Raw genomic sequence first — 21,426 nt, forward strand, 5'->3', positions numbered from 1 at the left:
AAATAATACAACTTAAATTGAATTAAAATTTAGTTTATTTAAACTAAATAATATTTCATGTTATAACTTTTAATTTTTTTTAATTTGTAAAATAAATTTCAAATTATTTTTCAATGTTACAACTATATATTTTTATGTTTTTTATTAATTAATTAAAATTGAGATAAAATTAGTATAAAATATAATTTTTGCAACTAAAAAATTACTTAGCCACTTAAGTATAATATTTCAAATTATTTACTAACATTTGCCACTAAAAAATCTATTTAATGGTATAAGTGTAACTTTTAAATCTACTTATTGATTATTGCCGCCAAAAAAACTACTTTTCGACTTAAGTGTAACTTTATGAACTATTTAATGATTTTCGGCTTAATTTTTTTTATCAAATTTGCGCACCAAAATACTAATGGAAGAAACTGTTGACAAAATAAAAAATTATTTTAAAGACTTGAGTCCTACAAACATTATTACATAGTATTTTTGCTGCAATACTCTCTTATAAAAACAATAATTAAAATATATTATTCACCATAAAAAAAAATTATTTACCAAATACAAAACTAAAGTCTTTCACATAGTTAGAGCTCAGTCTCAGTCTCTCTCTCCCTCTCTCCTATTTATCATAGATCATCTTCCTTCCATTCATGTCCGATTCTCAAACTTTAATTCTTAACAAAACAAAGGAAGGTCAGTCAAACGTAGTCAATTTCATTTTAAATTTCTGCTTTTTTTTTTCTTCTTAAAACCCGTTTTTCTTTGACCCCATACCATGTAATTTTTTATGGTGTTGATTTTGAAGTTCTAGAGTTTTTTCTGCTATGCTCATTTTCTCGAATTTTTAAGTACATTCCTCTCATTTCGTCCTTCTATATACTTATACTGTTTATAAATGTTTTTTTTTTATTTGATTTTCGTTGTTTTACTTGGGTTTTGAGAATGATGTTTTGAAGTTTTCAGTTGGGTGATTTTTGTTTTCTGAAAAAAATGGAATTATTAATATAGGGTTCTGTTGTTATACTTGGTCTTTGATTGTTTGAAGGTTTTAGTTTGATCATTTTTTATTTCTGAGAATATAGGGTTTTCTGATCGATCTACCACTGTTTCAATTTGTTGGGAATTTTTTTTTTTTTTCTTTTTGGCATCTTCTGACATTTTTGTAACATTTCTTTGTACTTATTTAATATTGGCCATTGACTCTTGTTATAGTCAATATGAATGTGTAGGTATCTTTTGATATTGAGAGCTCATAATCGAAGTAAGGAGAACTCAATTGGCGCTGAACCGAGCTATGAAGGCTCTAGGCATCGATGAAGTAAAGGTCCAACCCAGTTTGGAAAAGGGTTTAAAATTGTATGAAAAGCATATTGAAGAAGTGAACTACAGAGCTTTTTCTATATTTGAAGAAGTGAAGAAGAAAGACAATGATACTAACGTGGGCTTTTTTTTTTTCTTTCTCTTTACTCATTTTGTTTCCTATCATTCCCTTCATGTAAATATGTATGCGTATTAGCTGATTTTCCCATTAACCTGAACAGGAAGATGCTGAAATGGAGAAAGAAACGAAGGTTAATGAACATCTGAGGCCGTCGAGAAGGTTAAGAAGAAGACGTGAATTTAATAAGGTTTGAACTTCTCTAGTCACCAATTTTATTGAAAAGATCTATTCTTGAGTTATATAAACAAACTGAAACTTGTTCTGCATAGTAGTCAGGGAATGTGACAGAATCACCCGAGGCTAGAGCTGAAGGTAGCTCCATTTCACCTCAGCAGCACACTGTTATAAAAGACAAGAGCAAGCAGCCCATTGTTTCAGATGGTGAGTTTCATTCTCCATTGATTAAGCCTAAATATGAGCCATATACAGATGACATGTTTGCTAGGGACCTACCACAAGACGAGCCCACTCCTATTGGGGTGATTCGTCCAGGTATCTCTCTCTCTTTTCTAGGGGTGTTTAGTGTTTTTTGTTTTTGTCTTAAGTTCTTCATCTTAAATAATAACAATTTATTTTCAGGTGCGTGTTATGATGTTTTGCTTGAGAATGATACATTTTAATGTCTGTCAATCATGTTGAAACCGATGCTTTTTCATGTTGTTTCTTTATCTTATTAACTACATTTTCTTGTATTTCATTTGACTTTTGCAGAGCCGCAAAATAATGGAAGTGGTGGAGAAATTGGCAAGAAATCTTCTTCTGAAGACATCGATGCAAAAGGGAAAACCGATGGTGTTGCCTCTTCACCAGGTGAGGTGTTAACAGACAACAAGCTTGCAATTGTTCAAACTTCTTTTTAACTTAGATGTTGCTAGTACTACCTCACCCTTGGGGTGAGATAGAGCTTTCTCAAAGCTGCATTTGGCGTCTGGAGATCCAACTTTTGCTTGTCTAATATAAATGATGTTATAGAACTGAGGGAGGCAAAATGTTTGCATGCATACAAAATCATTGGCCCAAATTTTTCTGTCATGAATTTGTTGACGCATGTGTGTGAAAGCTTCCTTGAACTGGGAACTGATGAATCACAGGATGGCACAATAATATACCAAGTTTAGATGTAATCTTATCATCTATCCCTTGGGGATGAAGAAATGTCTCACCCTAACTGAATGAATGAATGAATGCCTCCAGGAGTATATTCCTAACCTAGTAGAATTTCCCAAAGAACCTGAGATTATTGTTTTAGATTAACAGTATCTCTTATGTTATATTTGCATAATATTTGATGGTTTGTTTGGATTATTTTAGCAGGACTCCTGTTTACTAGGCCCGTGTTCAGTGATATTGAGTATAGCAAGAAAAGAAAGCAGGCTGCAAGCATGGGTACATGCAAAGGGACTCTACCAGGGTGTTCTTCTGTTCCCTTAGACACCCAGACTATAATCTTCCCGCCACCTCCTGCTCCTGACATTCCAGTGCAAAATAATAAAAGTGGTGGAGAATTTGGCAAGAAATCTTCTTATGAAGACGTCAATGCTAAAGGGAAAACCGATGGTGTTGCCTCTTCTTCACCAGGTGAGGTGGTAACAGACAACAAGCTTGCAATTGTCCAAACTTCTCTTAACTTAGATGTTGCTAATGCTACCTGACCATTGGGTGAGATAAAACTTTATTCAAGCAACATTTGGCTTCTTGGAGATTCAACTTTCGTTTGTCTAATATAGATGATGTTATAGAACTAAGGGAGGCAAAATGTCTGCATGCATACAAAATCATTGACCCAAATTTTTCTATCATGAAATTGTTGACGCATGTGTGTGAAAGCTTCCTCGAACTAGAACTGATGACATTGATGAATCACAGGATGGTACAATTAAATATATTAACTTTAGATTTAATCTTCCTTCAAAGCTTTTTGATGACATTGAATCCTTTCATCTATCTCTTGGGATGAAGAAATGTCTCACCCTAACTGGATGAATGGTATATCCTCCGGGAGAATGGCCCTAACCTAGTAGAAATTCCCAAAGAGCCTGAGATTATTGTTTTAGACGAACAGTTCTTCTGGTGTTGTTCGTTTAATTGCTTCTGAGCTTTTATTTTATATTTGTATAATATTTGATGGATATTTTGGGTTATTTTGGCAGGTTACACAAGTCGTAGGGCCTTCTTCAGTGGTATTGAGTTAAGAAAGAGAAGAAAGCAGGCTGCGAGCAAGGGCACATGCGAAGGGATTCTACCAGGGTATTCTTCTGTTCACTTAGATCCCCATACTATAATCCCTCCACCGCCTCCTGCTCCTGCGGTGACTGTTGCCGCAACATCTGTGAATAAGCCTTCATTGCCTGTTCGGGTTCAAAGGGTGCTACCTCATGTTGAGGAGGTTTTTCATAGCGATCAGGTTCGGGCAGCTTGGTCGTTTTCAGGAGTTGACATTCCAAGGGAGGTCATCCTTCAAAACATCGCAAACAGTGTGCAGGTAATTTTGCTAGCCATATTTCATTTAATTGTGACTTTTATACTATTTTTATTTTTTAACAAAACTTTTGTTCAGGGGACGATTGCTTTGGTCAACTTGTTTGAGGCATGCGAACAGCTGAAGAAAGACAAGGAGGTTGAGTGCAGCAAGCTTATGAATGAAATTGAGGCTGTTCGTGATGAGCGGAACAACATTAAGGCTGAACTTGATCAACTCAAGACGTCCTCCAGCGCAGAGATCGATCAGCTCAAGAAGTCTCATAATGTTGAGGTCGATCAGCTTAAGGCCCAGATCGAACAAGTGAAGGTTGATGCCGAGGCTACTCGCCTTCAAGCCATCGAGGAAACGAAGGATAAGGAAGGGGAGATTATGAACAATATGTTTTTTCAAATATGGAAGCATAATCGTAATGCTGATCTCTCCTTCCTTGAGGGTGGTGAGACATCTCTGATCGAGGCTTGCGAACGAAGGCTTGTTGAGGAAAAAAGGCTTCTGTTCGCACTACATCAGAGTTTCCCAAGGACAACAATGAAAGAAGTTCAAGGGGACATAAGGAACAACACTCCCGTTGACCCTTCGGCTTCACAGAGCAACCAACCCCTTCAGCCAGAGTCCTGGTAGTTTCTTTCCTTTATTTTCTATTTCTATGTAAATATTTAGACGAATTCGACCAATTTTGCAAAGATAATTCTTTGCTCAACGAACAGACATATCTTTTAGAGGTTCAGTGACTTGTGCCCATTGTCACTTACCATCAGTAAGTTTCCTTGAAGAATCAAGTATCTGTAAAGAAGAAGAACAAACATAGTTAGTGACTCTTGCATTTATAATCCAGGATGACATATCATTAATTACTATACAAGTTTTAAGTACAAGCAAATCAAATTTACTTTTGGCTTAGTTTCTCTTTTAGTGACCATCAACTCTACAATAGAAGCAAGTTTCTTTAGGTTTTTTATTTTTTAGAACAAGTTGATTAGGTCGCAGATAATTTTGTTGTTTAAAAGCACTTCTCCGGAGTGCAAGATCTTCTCTGTACATCTCATAAAGAGACTTCTAAATATTAAATCTAATCCAAATATTTGTCTTTGATGTTGACTTATGTATAGGGATATAAACGGGCCGAGGCAGGGCGAGGGCGGGGCCGTGGATGGCTCCTCTATCCCCGCCAAGTCTCGGGGTAGAAACTTATTGGGGACCTATTTAAAAATAAATTTTAATTTTTTTTAAAATTGATAAAATAAATTAAAATAATTAATATTTCTTAATATAAAATAATAAAAAAACAATAATATTTATTATTTTATTATTATATATTTGCAATAATATTTATATTAAAAAAATAAATTAGAATAAATTTACAATATAAACGGACGGTTCCCATGGGGACTGTACCCTTAAATTGACATCAGGACGGAGGACTTTCCTCACAAAGTACATTTGTTGGTTTTTCCAAAACTTAAGAAAAGTCCTATATTTGTTATCTAGTGAATTTTTTTTCACCATATAACTTGTGTTTGGTTACTTGTGGATTTCATCGGCAGACATTTTGATTACTAGAAAGAAATAAAATATACATAATTCATTAAGCTTATTTGTAAGATCAGCCCCCAACTTTTAGGATTGGCAACTTGATCCCTAATCTTTTTTTTAGGCAAATTAGTCTCCATTTTTTAGTTTCAACACAAAAACATATTTTAGTTTCTCATATGGTTATCTTTTTCAAATAATAACATAACGGAAATTTGAGATTTTATGCATAATGAGGGACCTAAATCTAAAGCACTCTCAATTTTAGCATCATGTAAAATTGAAGCTAAACTTTGTCCAATTACCGAAAATACCCTTACCAGATTTTCTAACTCTCTTCTCACCTCACGGAGCTTTATTCTTAGACACTTCCATAGTACAATCATACCACACCCACCTCTATTTCTTTCAGATTTGAAGACCACACATTGACCCATGAACACCATGGAAGCTCCCTTGCCATCTTTTTGCTCTTTGTTTTTTTTCTTTCTAATTTTATTTGTCTTTAATGATTCAATGCTTAAACTAAGGAAAGAGTTCAGTTAAAACACTAATATATGCATTTCAAACAAGTCTATGTTTGATTTTGTTGTTTTTTTACAATTTTTTAGATCTGAAATGTAAAAATTTAAAGAAAACTTGATATATCTCGATATACTTCGATGCCCAGCTCGATAGGCCCTTAAAAATCATGTTTTTCATGAAAAAAGTCATTTGTCTCGACAAGCCTCAATAGAACTCGATGGAACTTGATGCAATTAATAAAAAGTGCATAATTTTTCACTTGAGTATTCGTTTTGCGTGATTTTTTTTTAATTTGGGTATTTTTTGAGATCTACACATTATACACATTTAGAAAGTTCAAGACTTTGAAAATATAGGGGCATTGTTTTTAACTTTTGGGTGCTTTTAATATTTGAACTTCCCAAATGTGTGTAGATCTCAAAAAAATACTCAAATTAAAAAAAAAAATCAACAAAAACGGACACCCAAGTGAAAAATTATGCACTTTCTATGAATTGCATCGAGTTCTAGTGAGGCTTGACGACGTGGCGTCGATTTTCATCAAGGTCTGTTGAGGCAAATGATTTTTTTTCATGATTTTCATGATATTCCATAACTTAAAACCATTTGCTAGTACATATTACAACTACTACAATGACTACAACCCATAATTTTTTATTACTTTTTACCACCCTAATTTCATCTTCATGTTGTACTCCATCCTTGCAATCAACATCGGATACAAAAATCCTATTCTCTCCCACAGAAAAATCACTCAAAGTTTGTTTTGTACTCCAATCGGCATGTGTGTTTCTAAAACCAAGATCATCCTCCAATTGTTTAATTTTTCTTAACAACCCAGGTATGACTACCTTGCTTCGGACGCACATATGAGGGTCTAATTAGCAAAAATACCCACAACCACTATTACTTTGTAAACACAAAAGAAATCATCAAACCAGTAGAAGTTAAGAAGAAATGAACAAACCCAAATTTAAAAAAAAAAAAAACTAAAAATTAACCACACTCGATACTTATAGCAGCACTTGAATCTTCTTCCAGGATTATCATTGGTCCAAGAAGTCTTGATGACGACTGCTTTCGATAGCCGAAAATTGAAGCTCCATTATCCCATGGTCACATTCGAACTCTTATGCCCAAGACCTTCGTGTTCTTCAAATGATAGACGAAGGATAGAGTTTTAAATTTTTAAGTTTTTCCAATAGTTAAGTTTTTTAGTTTTTATTTATATTAGTTTTATTTAATTGTGTCATATTTATTTTTAAGTTTTTCAAATAATAGTGACATGACATTCATTAGGTGACCTGGTCTGTTTAAAATTGTGTGGACCAATTACAAATTGTCACGTGTACCCCTACATGACACTTGACGACTAGCTACCAACGTGTGCCAAAGATTGTTGACGGAAGGTATTTTCACCGCAAAAAAAAAAAGAGTTAGGTATTTAAGTGTTATAAAACTAACAACGTAGGTATTTTCGTCGCAAATATTCCGCTAATAAATCTAACGTGTGAGTATTTTTGCCACCAAAATATCAGTTTGGATATTTAAGTGTCAGTAATTTGTAAGTTTGGGTACTTTAGCCGCAAATATATCTTTGTATTATACCTCTAAAATATTAAATATATTAATTAGTTTATTATTTTTGATAAACATTTATATACTTTAAAATTTAAAAGCATAAAATTTATTAAGGGTGCTTCCATCTATATCTTAATTTTTTTTTTACTGCACATATTTCTATTTAAACTCCTCATAAATTATTAAAAATTATTTCCACCTTTATAAATGAGGAGTTTAAATAGAAATGTGTATGTGAGAAAAAAAAAAGATGTTATGAATAGAGGCATTATTATCTTAATAAATTTCATACTTCTAAAATTTAACCTGTATAATTTTTTTATATAAGTGATTTATTAAATATTTTAGAGGTATAGTAGAAAATAAATTTATATTCTTTTTTAATATTAAAAAAGAAAAAAAATTGGTGCTATATATATTTTTAAAATATCTCATTTAACCTTTATAAATTAGATTTTATTTAATAAAACATGACATTAAGTGAGCCAAAATATTAATATTGAGGATCTAATTGTTACGAAAAAAAAGGTTAGGAATTTAAGTGAAAAAAATAATAAAGGTTGGGGACCCCTCATGATCGGGGATATTTGAGATTTTTTGCTTATATGAGTTTTTTCAATACTTCAATGGTGGGATTAGTTACTAGTTCGAATATGATACAAATTTTTTTTTTAGGAATTAGTTGGAATGTGTTCGTATTTATTAATAGGTTTTTGGTTCACACGACCTACTGCAGCGAATGCTTGTCAAAGAGCGTTTATAACTAATTGCGTGGGGGATTTTGGTTTATTATTAGGAATTTTAGATTTTTATTGGATAACGGGAAGTTTAGAATTTCGGGATTTGTTTGAAATATTCAATGACTTGGTTTCTAATAATTAAGTGAATTTTTTATTTGTTACTTTGTGTGCCCTTCTATTATTTTCTGGTACTATTTACCTTATACTTTATGCAAAATTTACACAATTTTTAGCATACCATACTATTTTATGTCCCTATATTATGCAAAATTTATCGATCAGGACAGCTGTTTTGCTAAATTACATTTCAAATCTCGTATTTTACAAAATAGTACTTTGGATTTAATTTTGGTGAGCATAATTTCAAATATATTATTTCCATCTCTATTATTCGGTTACATTCTTTGCTTCACTGAACTCATGAAGGTTCAATAATTGAACATATATCTGAAATTCTTTTAACCGAAATTAGGATCACAATATTATTTGATTTCATTTTGCACATACAACGACCAAAATGATATTTAACCTTTGAGTAATGTTATGTGTATTCAAAATATGCACCTAAATATTATACACAATAACATAAACAATTTAACTTAACTAATCACATTTATAAGAATTGAAACTCACTATTTTAAAAAACAGAATTTGGATATATGTAATGTTTGAATGCAACTTTTGGTTGCTAATATCATTATCTTAACTTTGTTTAGGTTGTAAAGGGTACTGTTGGTGTTGGTGTCCAACATCTTAAGAAGTTGACGTACAACTATTGGTGTAATTCAATATCAGTTTAATAAAGGGTAGGTAACTATTTGGTACCCTCTGTTTTTAATAATGCTCATATGGTACCCTGTATTTTAAAATCGTACATATTTAGTACCCTAAACTCAAATTTAATTAGTATAATTTTACCAATTTAATCAAACTGCTATTAATTATATAAGTTCTAAATTTAAATTTAATTATTTAATTATATATAACTAATGACAGTTTGATCATATTGACAAAATTTCATCTATCAAATGTGAGTCTAGGGTATCAAATATGTATAATTTTAAAATACAGAGTACCATATGAGCATTATTAAAAACAAAGAGTAGGAAAATAATATTTTACAAAAACATAACTTACCACATGAATAAATTCACTTTAATAATATCGTTAACTTACCATAATTTGCCAACTCACACTCTCATTTGACACCTCACTACTAGACTATGACTAACACTAACTAAACCCCAAAACAAAGCTCTAGTCTAGGCCCCTTTCTTTAAGCTCACGACTCATTTCTCTCTCCGCCACACTCCCATTATCAGTCGCGTGCTCCCACGCGCCACCACCACCCCTACTCTACTTTCCTTCACATAGTTCGAGCTCAGTCTCTCTCTCTCTCTCTCTCTCCTATTTATCGTATCATCTTCCTTCCATTCCTCCATGTCCGAATCTCAAAGTCTTATTCTGAACAAAACAAAGGAAGGTCGGTCAAGTGAATCAACATAGTCAATTTCAGGTTAATGTTCTGTTTTTTTTTTCTTTATTATTTTCTTTGACTCCATACACATGCAAATACAAGCCTTTTTTTTTCCTCAGTATTTTATGCTGTCGATTTTGATGTTCTAGGGTTTTTGCCGTTACGCTAATTTTCTCGGATTTTGAAGTACATTCATCTCATTTCGTCCTTCTATATACGTATATATTTTTTTAAAAAATCTATTTTTATTTGATTTTCGCTGTTTTACTTGGGTTTTGAGAATGTGGTTTGAAGTTTTCAGTTGGGTGATTTTTGTTTTCGGAAAAAAATAAATTATATAGGGTTCTGTTGTCATACTAGTCTTTGATCGTTTGAAGGTTTTAGTTTGGTCATTTTTGGTTTCTGGGAATATAGGGTTTTTCTGATCGATCTACCACCGTTTCACTTTGTTGGTGTTTTGTATTTTTTTTTTCTTTTGGCATCTCCTTACATTTTTGTAACATTTCTTTGAACTTTTTTAATATTGGTTTTTTTTTTTTTGAGATTTGACCACAAGATATTGCATTGACTCTTGTTATAATCAATATGTATATAGGTACCTTTTGATATTGAGAGCTCATTATCGAAGTAAAGAGAACTCTAATGGCGCCGAACCCAAGAGTTATTGCAGCTTTCCGAGCTATGAAGTCTCTAGGCATCGATGAAGTAAAGGTCAAACCCGTTTTGAAAAAGCTTTTAAAATTGTATGACAAGAACTGGGAGCTTATTGAAGAAGAGAACTATAGAGTTTTAGCAGACGCTATATTTGACGAGGATGATACCATTGAGGAAGAGAAGAAGAAAGGCAGTGATATTAACGTGGGTATCTTTTCTCTTTGCTCATTTTTTCTTTTATCATTTCATCATTTCCTGTATATAAATATGTATGCGTATTAGCTGATTTTCCCATTAGCCTGAACAGCAGGAAGATGACATGGAGGAAGAAACACTTGTTAATGAACCCCTACGGCCTTTTAAAAGGTTAAGAAGAGGATCTGAAGTTAATCAGGTTTGAACTTCTCTAGTTGCCAATTATATTGAAAAGACCTATTCTTGAGTTACATAAACAAACTGAAACTTTTTCTGCATAGTAGCCAGGGAATGTGACAGAATCACCCGAGTCTAGAGCTGAAGGTAGTTCCATTTCACCTCGGCACACTGTTATAAAAGACAAGGGCAAGCAGCCCATGGTTTCAGATAGTGGTTTTCACCATAAGCCAAATGTTCCTACTGCTTATCAATTGATTAAGCCTAAAGATGAGCCATATACAGATGACATGTTTGCTAGGGGCCTACCACAATACGAGCCCCCTCCTATTGCGGTGCTTCGTCCAGGTATCTCTCTCCTTTCCAGGGGTGTTTAGTGTTTTTCTTTTTTGTCTTAATTTCTTTATCATAAAGAATAACAATTTGTTTTCAGGTGCTCAATATAATGTTTTGCTTGAGAATGATACATTTTAATGCCTGTCAATCATGTTGAAGCCTATGCTTTTTCATGTTGTTCCTTGATTTTATTAACTGCATTTGCTTATATTTCAATTAACTTCTGCAGAACCTTTAATTATTAAAGGCATTTCTGCGCAAAATGATGGAAGTGGTGGAGAAATTGGCAAGCAATCTTGTACTGAAGACCTCAATGCAGAAGGGAGAACCGATGGTGTCGCCTCTTCACCAGGTGAGGTGGTAACAGACAATGAGCTTGCAACCGTCCAATCTTCTTCTAATTTGGATGTTGCTACCTCATCCTTGGGAGAGGTAAAACTTTCTCTCAGCTGGAATTTGGCTTCTGGGAGATCAAATTCCCGTTTGCCTAATATAGATGATGTTATAAAACTGACGGAGGCAAAATGTCTGCGTGCATACAAAGTCATTGACCCAAATTTTTCTGTCATGAAATTGTTGACACATGTGTGTGAAAGCTTCCTCGAACTTGGAACTGACGACACTGATGAATCACAGGATGGTACAATAAATATATCAACTTTAGATGCACTGAAAAGATCTCCTGCACTGAATGCTTTTGGGGCTGGTAGAGAAAATGTGTGCATTCCATCAAATGGAATAGTCAATGGTGAATGCCATATTTCAGTGGATGCTTCTCAAATTCCAATTGCACTGCCTCTGAGTAGCCTGGATAGTCATGCTGGGAAAGATAAGGACAGGGATCTGGAAGACCACGGCACTGTGAATAGTAAGAGTTTGGTAGCTGCTTCACAGTGTGAACTGGATCCTGACGATCTAAGATCTCTCCATGATATTAATGACATTAGTAAAGGTGAAGAAAGGGTTAAAATTCCGTGGCTAAATGAGATCAACAGCGAGTGTCCAACATCCTTTCATTATATCTCTCAAAGCCTTGTTTTCCAAAACGCCGAGATTAATATCTCTCTTTCTGGAATTGGGGATTTGAGTTGCTGTCCAACTTGCTTTGGTGATTGTTTATCAGCAGTTGTGCCCTGCACCTGTGCTCATGAAACTGGAAGTCAGTTTGCATATGCGCCTGCAGGTGTTGTGAAAAATGTCTTTCTTGAAGAATGTATCAATATAACTCGTGACCCTCAACGACTCTGCACTTATTTTTGCGGAGATTGCCCACTTGAAAGATCGAAGAATGATGTTTGTTTGGAACCATGCAAAGGCCACCTAAAGAGAAATTTTATCAAAGAATGTTGGAGCAAATGTGGCTGCAATAAGCAGTGTGGCAACCGAGTAGTGCAACGAGGCATAACTTGCAATTTGCGGGTGAGGCTTTCTCTCTCGTTATCTAAATTTCCAACTAAATTATCTCAGATTTTGAGTCAGAATTCATGTGTAGACATTATTCTCAAATCTTGCTGATGTGATTTTTTTCTCAGCTGAAGCATTAATTAATATTGTGCCTCAGGTGTTTTTCACTCCCGAGGGAAAAGGATGGGGTCTACAAACCCTGGAGGACTTGCCAAAAGGCACATTTATCTGTGAGTATGTTGGAGAAATACTGACTTGCACAGAGTTATACAAGAGGAACATGCATGGCAAAAGTAGAAAAGATACATACCTTGCTTTACTTGATGCCGGCTGGGATGCTAATGGAGCATTGAAGAATGAAAAAGCTCTGTGTTTGGATGCATCACAATATGGAAATGCTGCTAGGTTTATTAACCATAGGTAGTACTTTCATGAAGTTGAGTAATAAGAAGTGCAAATGGTATCTGCTTCCTGTTATTACCATCGTGTAATTGTCTGTGAAGTATAGTTGCTTAAATATCATACGATATGCAAGTTCAAAATCTTATCCAAGTCCTGCCCGCAGTTATGTTTTATTTTAATTGTCTGATTAATTTTTTTCTTTTTCTTTTTTTTGTAACTGAATATTGCTAGATGTTTTGATGCAAACTTGATTGAGATCCCAGTTGAAGTGGAGACCCCTGACCGTCGCTACTACCATGTATGTAATCCTATTATGTCTTCTGCTGGACTCAATTTATTAATCTATAAAATTTACTATATGGAATGATTTGTTCTGTCGGGCAGCTGGCTTTCTTCACAGCAAGAAATGTTCATGCCATGGAAGAGCTAAGTTGGGTATGTAAATCTAATTTCTGTTGGCTCTAGTTATCCATCCTTCACAAATATATAATTTCACTATCTTGTCATCTTGAGATTGCATTTAATTAAATTAAAGCACACTAGTTAACCCGAGCATCCATGTGTTTTCTGCTAAGCAGGATTATGGCATTGACTTTGATGACCTTGATCATCCTATTAAGCCATTTGAGTGTCGATGTGGCAGTAAATTCTGTAGAAACATGAAACGTCCAAACAGTAAGTATCATTTTCTTGCTCACTTTAAACCCCCCTCCCCTCAGAAATATATATAGTTTACTATTCCCTTTTCCCGTACTTTCCCCTATTATGTAGCTTGAAATTGAAATCATCAAATACTTACATTTGATAAAATTGTCCATGTTTTTGCAAATACATACTTTCTCCTTTTTCTGACATTCTGTTTTGCATTTTTTTAATATAGTTTTTGTTATCATTATTGTAGTTTTAAAAGTACCTTCTACTTTCATCAACTCTAATGCGTTATTTAAGAGACTAGTATTTCTAAAGTTTGGATACCATGGAAGTTGTTGTACTTAAATTGCCAATTTTCAAATAACTAAAATGTCATTTACCAATTATATTTCCAATTTAACCTTTTGGTATCCAAAATTTGGTAAATAAGTTATTATGCTTGATAGACTTGGGTTGATCTTTCTGTAACTACTTCAAGAAGGAAAAACCAGAAGCTAAAAAAACGATTATTCGAGTTCAGGCCTAAAATGCTTTTCAGCAAGCTGTGGACGGTAATAGTATTGCCTTCTCCTTTCCCAACCAAATGAAATGTTTCCAATAATGCTTGTTCAATCCTTGACTTGTATTTCAAATGGTTTCTCTCATTTTTAATGAATTTCCTAGTTGTCTCGATATCGATCTCATTGACACGATCTATCTTTGTGTGTCTGTCATTAGGATTAAATTTGCATTACCCTAGTTGCTTCAATTCTGCTGAGTTGCTTCTAAGGATCATTATTCTTTACATGTCGCAGGATCTAAATCGATGTCTAACGCAAGATGAACAGCTAGCTATACGAGGCAATCATTAGTTTTTTTGTTGAGTTTTTGCTAATGATCTTCGTCTGTTAGGCTGTGTTTTACATGAAAATAGACTCTAAGGAGACCTCATCTTCTTGTTTTACATGATCTTACTTTGTGAGTGCATTTTGGATCAACTCTTTAGACAGTGAAAGGAATTAGGCTGTGTGTATAGGTGAAGGTGGTTTTCTTGACTGTTCTGTACAGGGTTTTGTAGATTAACCATTTTGCATGTCGTGCCATGTAGGGTCTAGTAGTTGCATGGTCAGCCATCGTGGACAAAACGACCCATCTTTTTTGTACGACTTTCCCGGATGAAGGGCAGAAAACATGTTTTGGCTGATTTATCTAGTTAATTATTATGGTATATATAGGGTGTTTCTATGATAGGCGTACCGGTGCACCGTTTTTGTGTAAGTTTGTGTTCTCTTACGGTGAATAATTTTATGACTGCATGTATTATAGTTATTTAAATTTTTTTGCAAATTTTTAGAAAATTTCGAATAATTTACAATATTGAAAATTAGTTTCAAACAATTTGTTTTCTACATGCATAAAAAAAATTAGTGACACGTGCAACGATGTGGTTTAACATTGTTTTTGGCATTGTAGATTATTCAAAATTTTATAAAAATTTACATGATTTTAAATAACTAGAATAAATATGGTTATAAATAAAATTTTGCCGAAAACTGTTCACGGTAGGGAACACAAAAGAAGTGTAGCGAACACAAAAGAAGTGTAGCGGTACATGTATATATACAAGGATCATAAGTTTCTATAAAAACAATCTCATTCATGATGACAAAGAATATGGTTAATCACTAAAGTCAAATTCTATGAAATTAAAAAAAAGAAGCATCTAACATGCCAAAAGAATCCACTTATAGAACTCTACTTTCAAAATTAAGGACATAATCCTAAAGGAGAGCAACAAATTGAAGTAGGATTTAAACAGTCATTGTTGCATGTGTATTAGTACACAGAAATTAAATGAATGTGTGGTTGTGGTCTACTTTTTGGGTAAGAAATATCACTTTCTATACTTAAAGTGATACCCTAGTACTAAAAAAATTTCACTATCCTTCCTGTTACCAAAATATGCTAATCTTTCACAAAGTTCCTAAAATGCCCATATCATTACTTCCCACTTCTCTCAAAACTTTTTCCCAAACCCATCTCCTCCACCCCTATGATCCGCCACCACCCCACATCTCTGCCACACGGTGCCTCTTCCTTGATGCTTCCTCTTCATAGACGACCTTCTTTGTAACATCTAACATTTTCATAATATATTTTTATTAAAAGTCAGAGTTTTAATACATAAAATGTACAAGTTTACAAATTTAAGAAATAATAATGAAAAAATAGTGTTTAAGGCATGATTTTATGTTACTAACGAGATTAATGAGAGAGAGAAACTTGAGTAATCAAGTATTGGGCCCAAATGCCATATAATTTTAATTAGGGATTTGTATAAAATTAAGAAAGTTTTGTTAAAGAGCTTATTTCAAAATAATTTTAATATTTTGGCTCCAAATGTAATTTAAAAAAAAAGTTTCAGCCTTGCTTCCCCGTAACCTCTCTCTCTCCTAAAAAATTTCTTTTCTTTCTCTCCTTCTCTTCCTCTTTCTTTTTCCTCTTTGTGTGCTACTGTTGCTGACGACGAGCGACCACTTTCCGGCCGCCACATATAGACACGCGCCTGATCAAAATGCGCAAAATCCTCCAAACTATCGACCACGTGGGAACCAAGAACTCACTCGTTGGTTAAGCACCTCAGCCGGTTGATTTAAGTTCGGCCACCACGCGACTTCAAAGTTGTGATCCCGCCACCTCGAGCATCTGTTGGCTGATCCGTCACCACCATCGTGTTCCTTGTATTGTGGGCTTCAAAACTCAATAAATTGTTCCCACATCTACTATAGTTGGGTGGCGGGCCCACCACGAGCCACCGTAGATCAATGGTCAAAACTTAGTTTTGAGGTTCCAGAGTTCGTTTTGAGCTTCATAAATCATCATTTAACTCGTTTTGAAACCCCGATCATTGTGGTATCATTTCTTTGACCTATATATTGTGATTTAATTGTGATTGATTATAGTAATTGTTATTATGTGTACCTATAGTATATATTTATATATTATTGATATACTGAATATTTTTCTGTAATTATACTGGCTGTCTGAGATTATATGTATTTCTGATACATGTTTTGATTTTGGGATTGTACATTTTATAGCTGTTGTGCTGTCCAATTTTCTAGAAAATATTAGACATTAAATAAATTATAAAAAGACATATTTAATTGATTTTCTATTAATATGGAAATTATTATAAATAGTTAATTTTTATAATTTATTTTTATTATTTTGTTTGATAAATCAAGAATATAATTTTTATATGTAAAGTGTGATTGTGGTTAAACTATTATTTAACAGTTATTATAGTGTATTAATGTTTTGGTCAATATTTGAATACTAAGATAATATAAAAAAAAAAACTATTTTCATACAATTATTGATATTTGTAAGAACATTGAATTTTGTAGAAATTATATTTATCTTATCAATGTGATCGATTTTATGAATATAAATATTTATATTTATATTATTATCATTATATCGATTATTACAATTTTATGTTAAAAATATGATTTTTTTTATAAAATGATTATTCGAATATATACATTCACACACATATTGTTATTCATGTATTTTGTTATTAAGATTATCAATATGTTTAAAATTATTTTAATATTGAAATAAGTTTATATTTGCAAGAAAATTATTATTATTATTATTAATGTATCATAAAAGTACATTATATTATGAGCAAGGTTTAAGGCAGTGTTTTGTAAAGAGGATTATGATGCATGAAGAATATTAACATTATGATGATAATAATTATTATTATCATTTATGTGGTTTCTGGTATTGTTAATATACACTATCAATAGTGTATATTTACGATTTTGATAGAATTTAATAAATGAAGTACATTGAATAGGATCTGTATGGATTTGATTGATTGACTCTTGGTGAGCAGTTTTAACATAAGCGAAGGACCTAAGGTAAGTAAATTTCACCTTTTGTGCTTAAATGTGAGATGCATGACCACATTGATTGTGTATGTCTGATAAGGTCATTTTTGTATTAATATTTGTTAAGTTTTTCTATGCTTGGATGGCGTTATGATAGCATTTTTAATAGTTTTCACTAAGTTTCGTGATTCTACGACATATTTTCTACGTTGCGTTTTATGATGATAAATCTGACATTTTGATGGCAAGTGTAGTTAAAATAAAGTTTTAGGAGTATTCAAAGGTTTCAGGATTGAAATGTAGAAGTGGTGGCAACATGGAAGCTTTCTAAGATCAAGAATTGAAGAATTTTGAGGTAGGCCGCGGCTCATAAAACTCAGGCCGCAGCACTTTAAATGGAAATTGCAATGTCAGAATTTTTCTTCCAGACAGGCCGCTGCGCATAAAATTCAGGCCGCTGCGCGAAAATTTCAGGCCGCTGCCTGAGGGACAGATTTAGGCACAAATTTCGTTCTAGGCCGCGGCTCGCGACGTCGTTTTCAGATTTTTTGTTTCTTTTTAATTAGAATTTAATTGAGACTATAAATAATTATTAGGGTTAATTTTAGATTAAGTTTTGATTACGGTTTAGAGAGAAAAAGAGATTCTGAAGGGGCTGGAAAGAAGACTACAACGCGACAACAATCTTGTTCATCCATCTAGTTTCTTTTCTTTCCTTAACCTCTATAATTTTAATTATAATTATGTTTGTGATTATGATTACAATTATGGAGTAGATTTTTTTTAGGTTAAGGGTTAATTCAAAACCCAAGACATGAATTCTTGATTATTAATAATGAATATTGTTCTTCAATTTCTCTCAATATTAGATTGTTTCTATTTTTCCAATTGAATGTTATGAATTTTGTAATTTCTTGTTAGGTGGCCAACTAATTAAGGTTTTACATTGTTCAATTGTCATCTTAGAATTACTACTCACCTAATAGTTTAGGATTCTAAGCGTGTGTGATAAATTGCAATTGATAGTTAAGTCAAAAGAATTGTTGATTGTAATGAAAAATAGAACCTAGGTTAAATGAATTATATGCTTCATTAATTTATTGCCTAGATTAACTTGTTTCCATAGAACTTAATGCTTTATCTAAGTTAAATAGATTGTATGCTTCATAGATTTATTGCTTAGATAAAAGAGTTAATTATTGAACGTTTCGCCTTGATTACTTATAATAGGGAGACTGGGATAATTGACTGCTTCAGCGTTATCTGCGGGGTTAATAGTTTAATTGAGAAATTGGAATAATATTTATTATTAGTGATTAGGAATGATTGTTGAGGGTGGAGATTAACCTTTAACTGTTTCTTAATATCGTAATCTCAATCTTTATTTTGCTTTCTAGTTTATGTTATTTTAATTTTGAGTTAAAAATCAAAATCCCCTTTTAAGTTTTAGTGTTAATTCTTGAATAATAAAGTGAACGATAGTCCTCGTGGGTTCGACCTGTGCTTGCTATTATACTGAAATAATTGGAAGTATTGAAAGAAAAATCATTGTTAAATTTGTGTGGTATACGACAGCCATCAATGTCTGATGAGTTAAGTATGAGATGATGATGCATATGATGAGTATGTGATGAATTGTTATAAGGTTATGTGTGGTATGCATATCATAATGAATTGTATGACATATAATAGATGAATTTCATGATATGTGAAAGTTATCTTAATTGGTTAAGTTTGATCTAAGTTATGTGCAAGTATGCGTTCTCATGTTGATGAATATGTAGATTACTTTCTATGTTTATGATTTTGTTACATGTTATGATATATGAAGCCTTTAAGTTTTTAGGTTGGAAACCTTAGACCTGAGCCATAGCTCTACATTAAGGTATAATAACGCCACCAACCCAAAGCTTCATGTATTATGACTAAAGATGTTTTGAGTTATATGAGATGTGATACAATGCATTGATTGAATACCATCAAACATGAATCATGAACATGAACATTGACATTTCAACATTAACATGTATGCATGACATGTATAGTTATGTGATACATTATTATGTGATATAAGATCATGCATAAGAATATGAGAAAAGTTGTGAAATTCCTTGAAAAGTCTTACGTGAAGTTGAACATTTTAATGACAACAAGGCTTAAGCAAAGTGATAATAAGATGTTTAAAAAGGGTGCCACTGTTTCGATGAAGCAATTAAGTAAGTTCAGTAAAGGTGATGGATGTCTATAAGGCTTATAGTGGCTGCCCACTAGTGTGGGCTAGGTCAAAGTTGACCATTCAGATATGTTTACCATGTTCACGTCTTTCTCCTCCATTTATATGTGTAATAAGTATGACAGCTATGGCAACGATGAAATGAGTAATACGATAAGCCCAACTGCGATGATGGCTAGCCGGAGAAGAACCCATGGGATTTCATATTATATGTGTAATAAGCCCTGCAGGCATTGGCTAAATCAAACAGTGTGCACATAAGATAATGGGCCCATAACAATGTGAAAGTAAAAAGAGAAAAAACACAAAAGTAAAGTTTGAAAGTGCTTGATCAATAAATGAAATGCATAAGTATTATAAGTCAGCATATAAGTATATGTGCACTTCAAACTCACGATATTCATGTGTATGTGTGTGCATGAGATTTACTTACTGAGCGTTAGCTCATTATGTTATTTTCCAACATTTTTCCATGCGTGGCTTTAAATGTTGAGCAACTTGTGGAGCACAGACTCAGTAGCAATGTAATAGTGGTTTAGGGTTTTCATATTGCTACATTTAAATTTAAAGTATTCATAAGTGTAATAATTTCTATTAATAAGTTTATATAAAAGTTTTAAAATTTTCTATATTTCTTAGTATCATTTTATTTAATTCATTTGTTCAAGTGCTTAACATATTCGTAAACTCTGGAATTACGAGTATGTCGCAGACGTACCCTACCTTAGGGACGTCACATTCTTCTCCACCAAGGAACTCCAAATTCTCGAAGAAAAAAATTTGGAGCACAAAATCAATGGGTAAGTATATATAGTGTTTGACTATTGTTTTTTTATACTTATTATCATATTTCGAACATATATGCTGATATATTTATCTTCATTATTTGTTTTTCTTGAACTTGAATGTAACTAATTTTTTTGGATCTTCTGCAAAAAAAATAAAAATCGACACGACCCACCAGATCTCACCAAGCATCATTCAATATGAACACACCTCACCAAGCTTCACCAGACTCAATATGAACACACGCTACTAGACCTCACCATACATCAATAACATTTAAAATCAATACACCTCACCAAGCCTCACCATACCTCAATAACATTTAACATGAACGCACCTCACCATACCTAAGCCTAGATGATCACACTTCACCATACCTCACCAAGCCTTATCAGACCTTAATGACCCATTTTGTATTTTTTTTTTAACTTGAATATACATCGAGACACCTCGCTTAAACAATTGATTTTATTAACACTGTCTATCCCAGGTTCGACAGTCTACATTTATAGTCGCTAGGCAAACAATTGGTAGTGGAACGTAAATGTCGTAGATGTGGTGGTAAAGGCCATAGTAGGAAATCATGTAAGGCTAGACTTTGAATTAATTGGAACAATTTCATTATGTTTTTTTTATTTTAATGAAACTGTAGAAGCGATTTCCTACAATTGATTAATTTGGGCACCAACAACCTATCAAGAACAAAGAAAGAGACGAGAGTTCAATTGGGAGCACTAGTGGGGTGTTATCCAAAGGAACTACGACGCTCAAGTTAGTCCAATTGCAATAATAAATAACGTAATAGAAATGAAGTAACAAAATAAAAAAAATGATGAAATGATGAGTAAGAGAAAAATGATGATTGTGACTAGGGGTGGCAATTTGGGTCACGACACGACACGACACGATTAAGGTAAACACAAACACGACACGT

At 33.1% G+C, this 21,426-nt stretch overlaps 2 protein-coding genes across 12 annotated transcripts; both read left to right on the forward strand.

Moving 5' to 3' along the window:
* Positions 1–555: 555 nt before the first annotated feature.
* LOC133784375 (uncharacterized) lies at positions 556–5,009 on the forward strand. Of its 6 annotated transcripts, none has more exons than XM_062223750.1 (8): positions 556–690; positions 1,210–1,435; positions 1,539–1,625; positions 1,711–1,930; positions 2,150–2,248; positions 2,750–3,016; positions 3,589–3,920; positions 3,996–5,009. In XM_062223750.1, the coding sequence occupies exons 2-8, from the start codon at positions 1,292–1,294 to the stop codon at positions 4,539–4,541; spliced, it is 1,695 nt and encodes a 564-aa protein (XP_062079734.1). In that variant the 5' UTR covers positions 556–690; positions 1,210–1,291; the 3' UTR covers positions 4,542–5,009. The 6 variants fall into 6 exon arrangements, with proteins under 6 accessions (XP_062079734.1, XP_062079741.1, XP_062079745.1 ...); XM_062223757.1 differs by having other exon boundaries at positions 2,753–3,016; XM_062223761.1 differs by having other exon boundaries at positions 1,711–1,819.
* A 4,526-nt stretch (positions 5,010–9,535) lies between these two features.
* On the forward strand, positions 9,536–14,801 carry LOC133784332 (histone-lysine N-methyltransferase SUVR4). Of its 6 annotated transcripts, none has more exons than XR_009871292.1 (11): positions 9,537–9,812; positions 10,369–10,631; positions 10,726–10,821; positions 10,907–11,147; positions 11,365–12,554; positions 12,697–12,959; positions 13,173–13,239; positions 13,326–13,376; positions 13,520–13,616; positions 14,387–14,549; positions 14,680–14,801. XR_009871292.1 is itself a non-coding variant. In XM_062223737.1 (11 exons), the coding sequence occupies exons 2-11, from the start codon at positions 10,416–10,418 to the stop codon at positions 14,413–14,415; spliced, it is 2,046 nt and encodes a 681-aa protein (XP_062079721.1). In that variant the 5' UTR covers positions 9,537–9,812; positions 10,369–10,415; the 3' UTR covers positions 14,416–14,801. The 6 variants fall into 6 exon arrangements, 5 of the variants coding, with proteins under 5 accessions (XP_062079716.1, XP_062079721.1, XP_062079703.1 ...); XM_062223737.1 differs by having other exon boundaries at positions 11,365–11,567; positions 11,772–12,554; positions 14,387–14,801; XM_062223732.1 differs by having other exon boundaries at positions 9,536–9,812; positions 10,738–10,821; positions 14,387–14,801.
* The last annotated feature ends 6,625 nt before the right edge of the window (positions 14,802–21,426 follow it).

Source organism: Humulus lupulus, chromosome 1 (assembly GCF_963169125.1).
Source record: "Humulus lupulus chromosome 1, drHumLupu1.1, whole genome shotgun sequence".
NCBI classification, from domain to species: domain Eukaryota; kingdom Viridiplantae; phylum Streptophyta; class Magnoliopsida; order Rosales; family Cannabaceae; genus Humulus; species Humulus lupulus.

What these genes read in the sequence shown, in the direction of transcription:
- LOC133784375 (XM_062223750.1), top strand. Translation starts at nt 1,292, where the DNA reads ATGAAGGCTCTAGGCATCGATGAAGTAAAGGTCCAACCCAGTTTGGAA. An exon ending in TGGTGTTGCCTCTTCACCAG is followed by an intron (nt 2,249 to 2,749) that starts GTGAGGTGTTAA and finishes GGATTATTTTAG; the next exon opens with CAGGACTCCTGTTTACTAGG. An exon ending in ACATCGCAAACAGTGTGCAG is followed by an intron (nt 3,921 to 3,995) that starts GTAATTTTGCTA and finishes ACTTTTGTTCAG; the next exon opens with GGGACGATTGCTTTGGTCAA.
- LOC133784332 (XM_062223719.1), top strand. Translation starts at nt 10,416, where the DNA reads ATGGCGCCGAACCCAAGAGTTATTGCAGCTTTCCGAGCTATGAAGTCT. An exon ending in TATTGCGGTGCTTCGTCCAG is followed by an intron (nt 11,148 to 11,364) that starts GTATCTCTCTCC and finishes TAACTTCTGCAG; the next exon opens with AACCTTTAATTATTAAAGGC. An exon ending in CCATGGAAGAGCTAAGTTGG is followed by an intron (nt 13,377 to 13,519) that starts GTATGTAAATCT and finishes TCTGCTAAGCAG; the next exon opens with GATTATGGCATTGACTTTGA.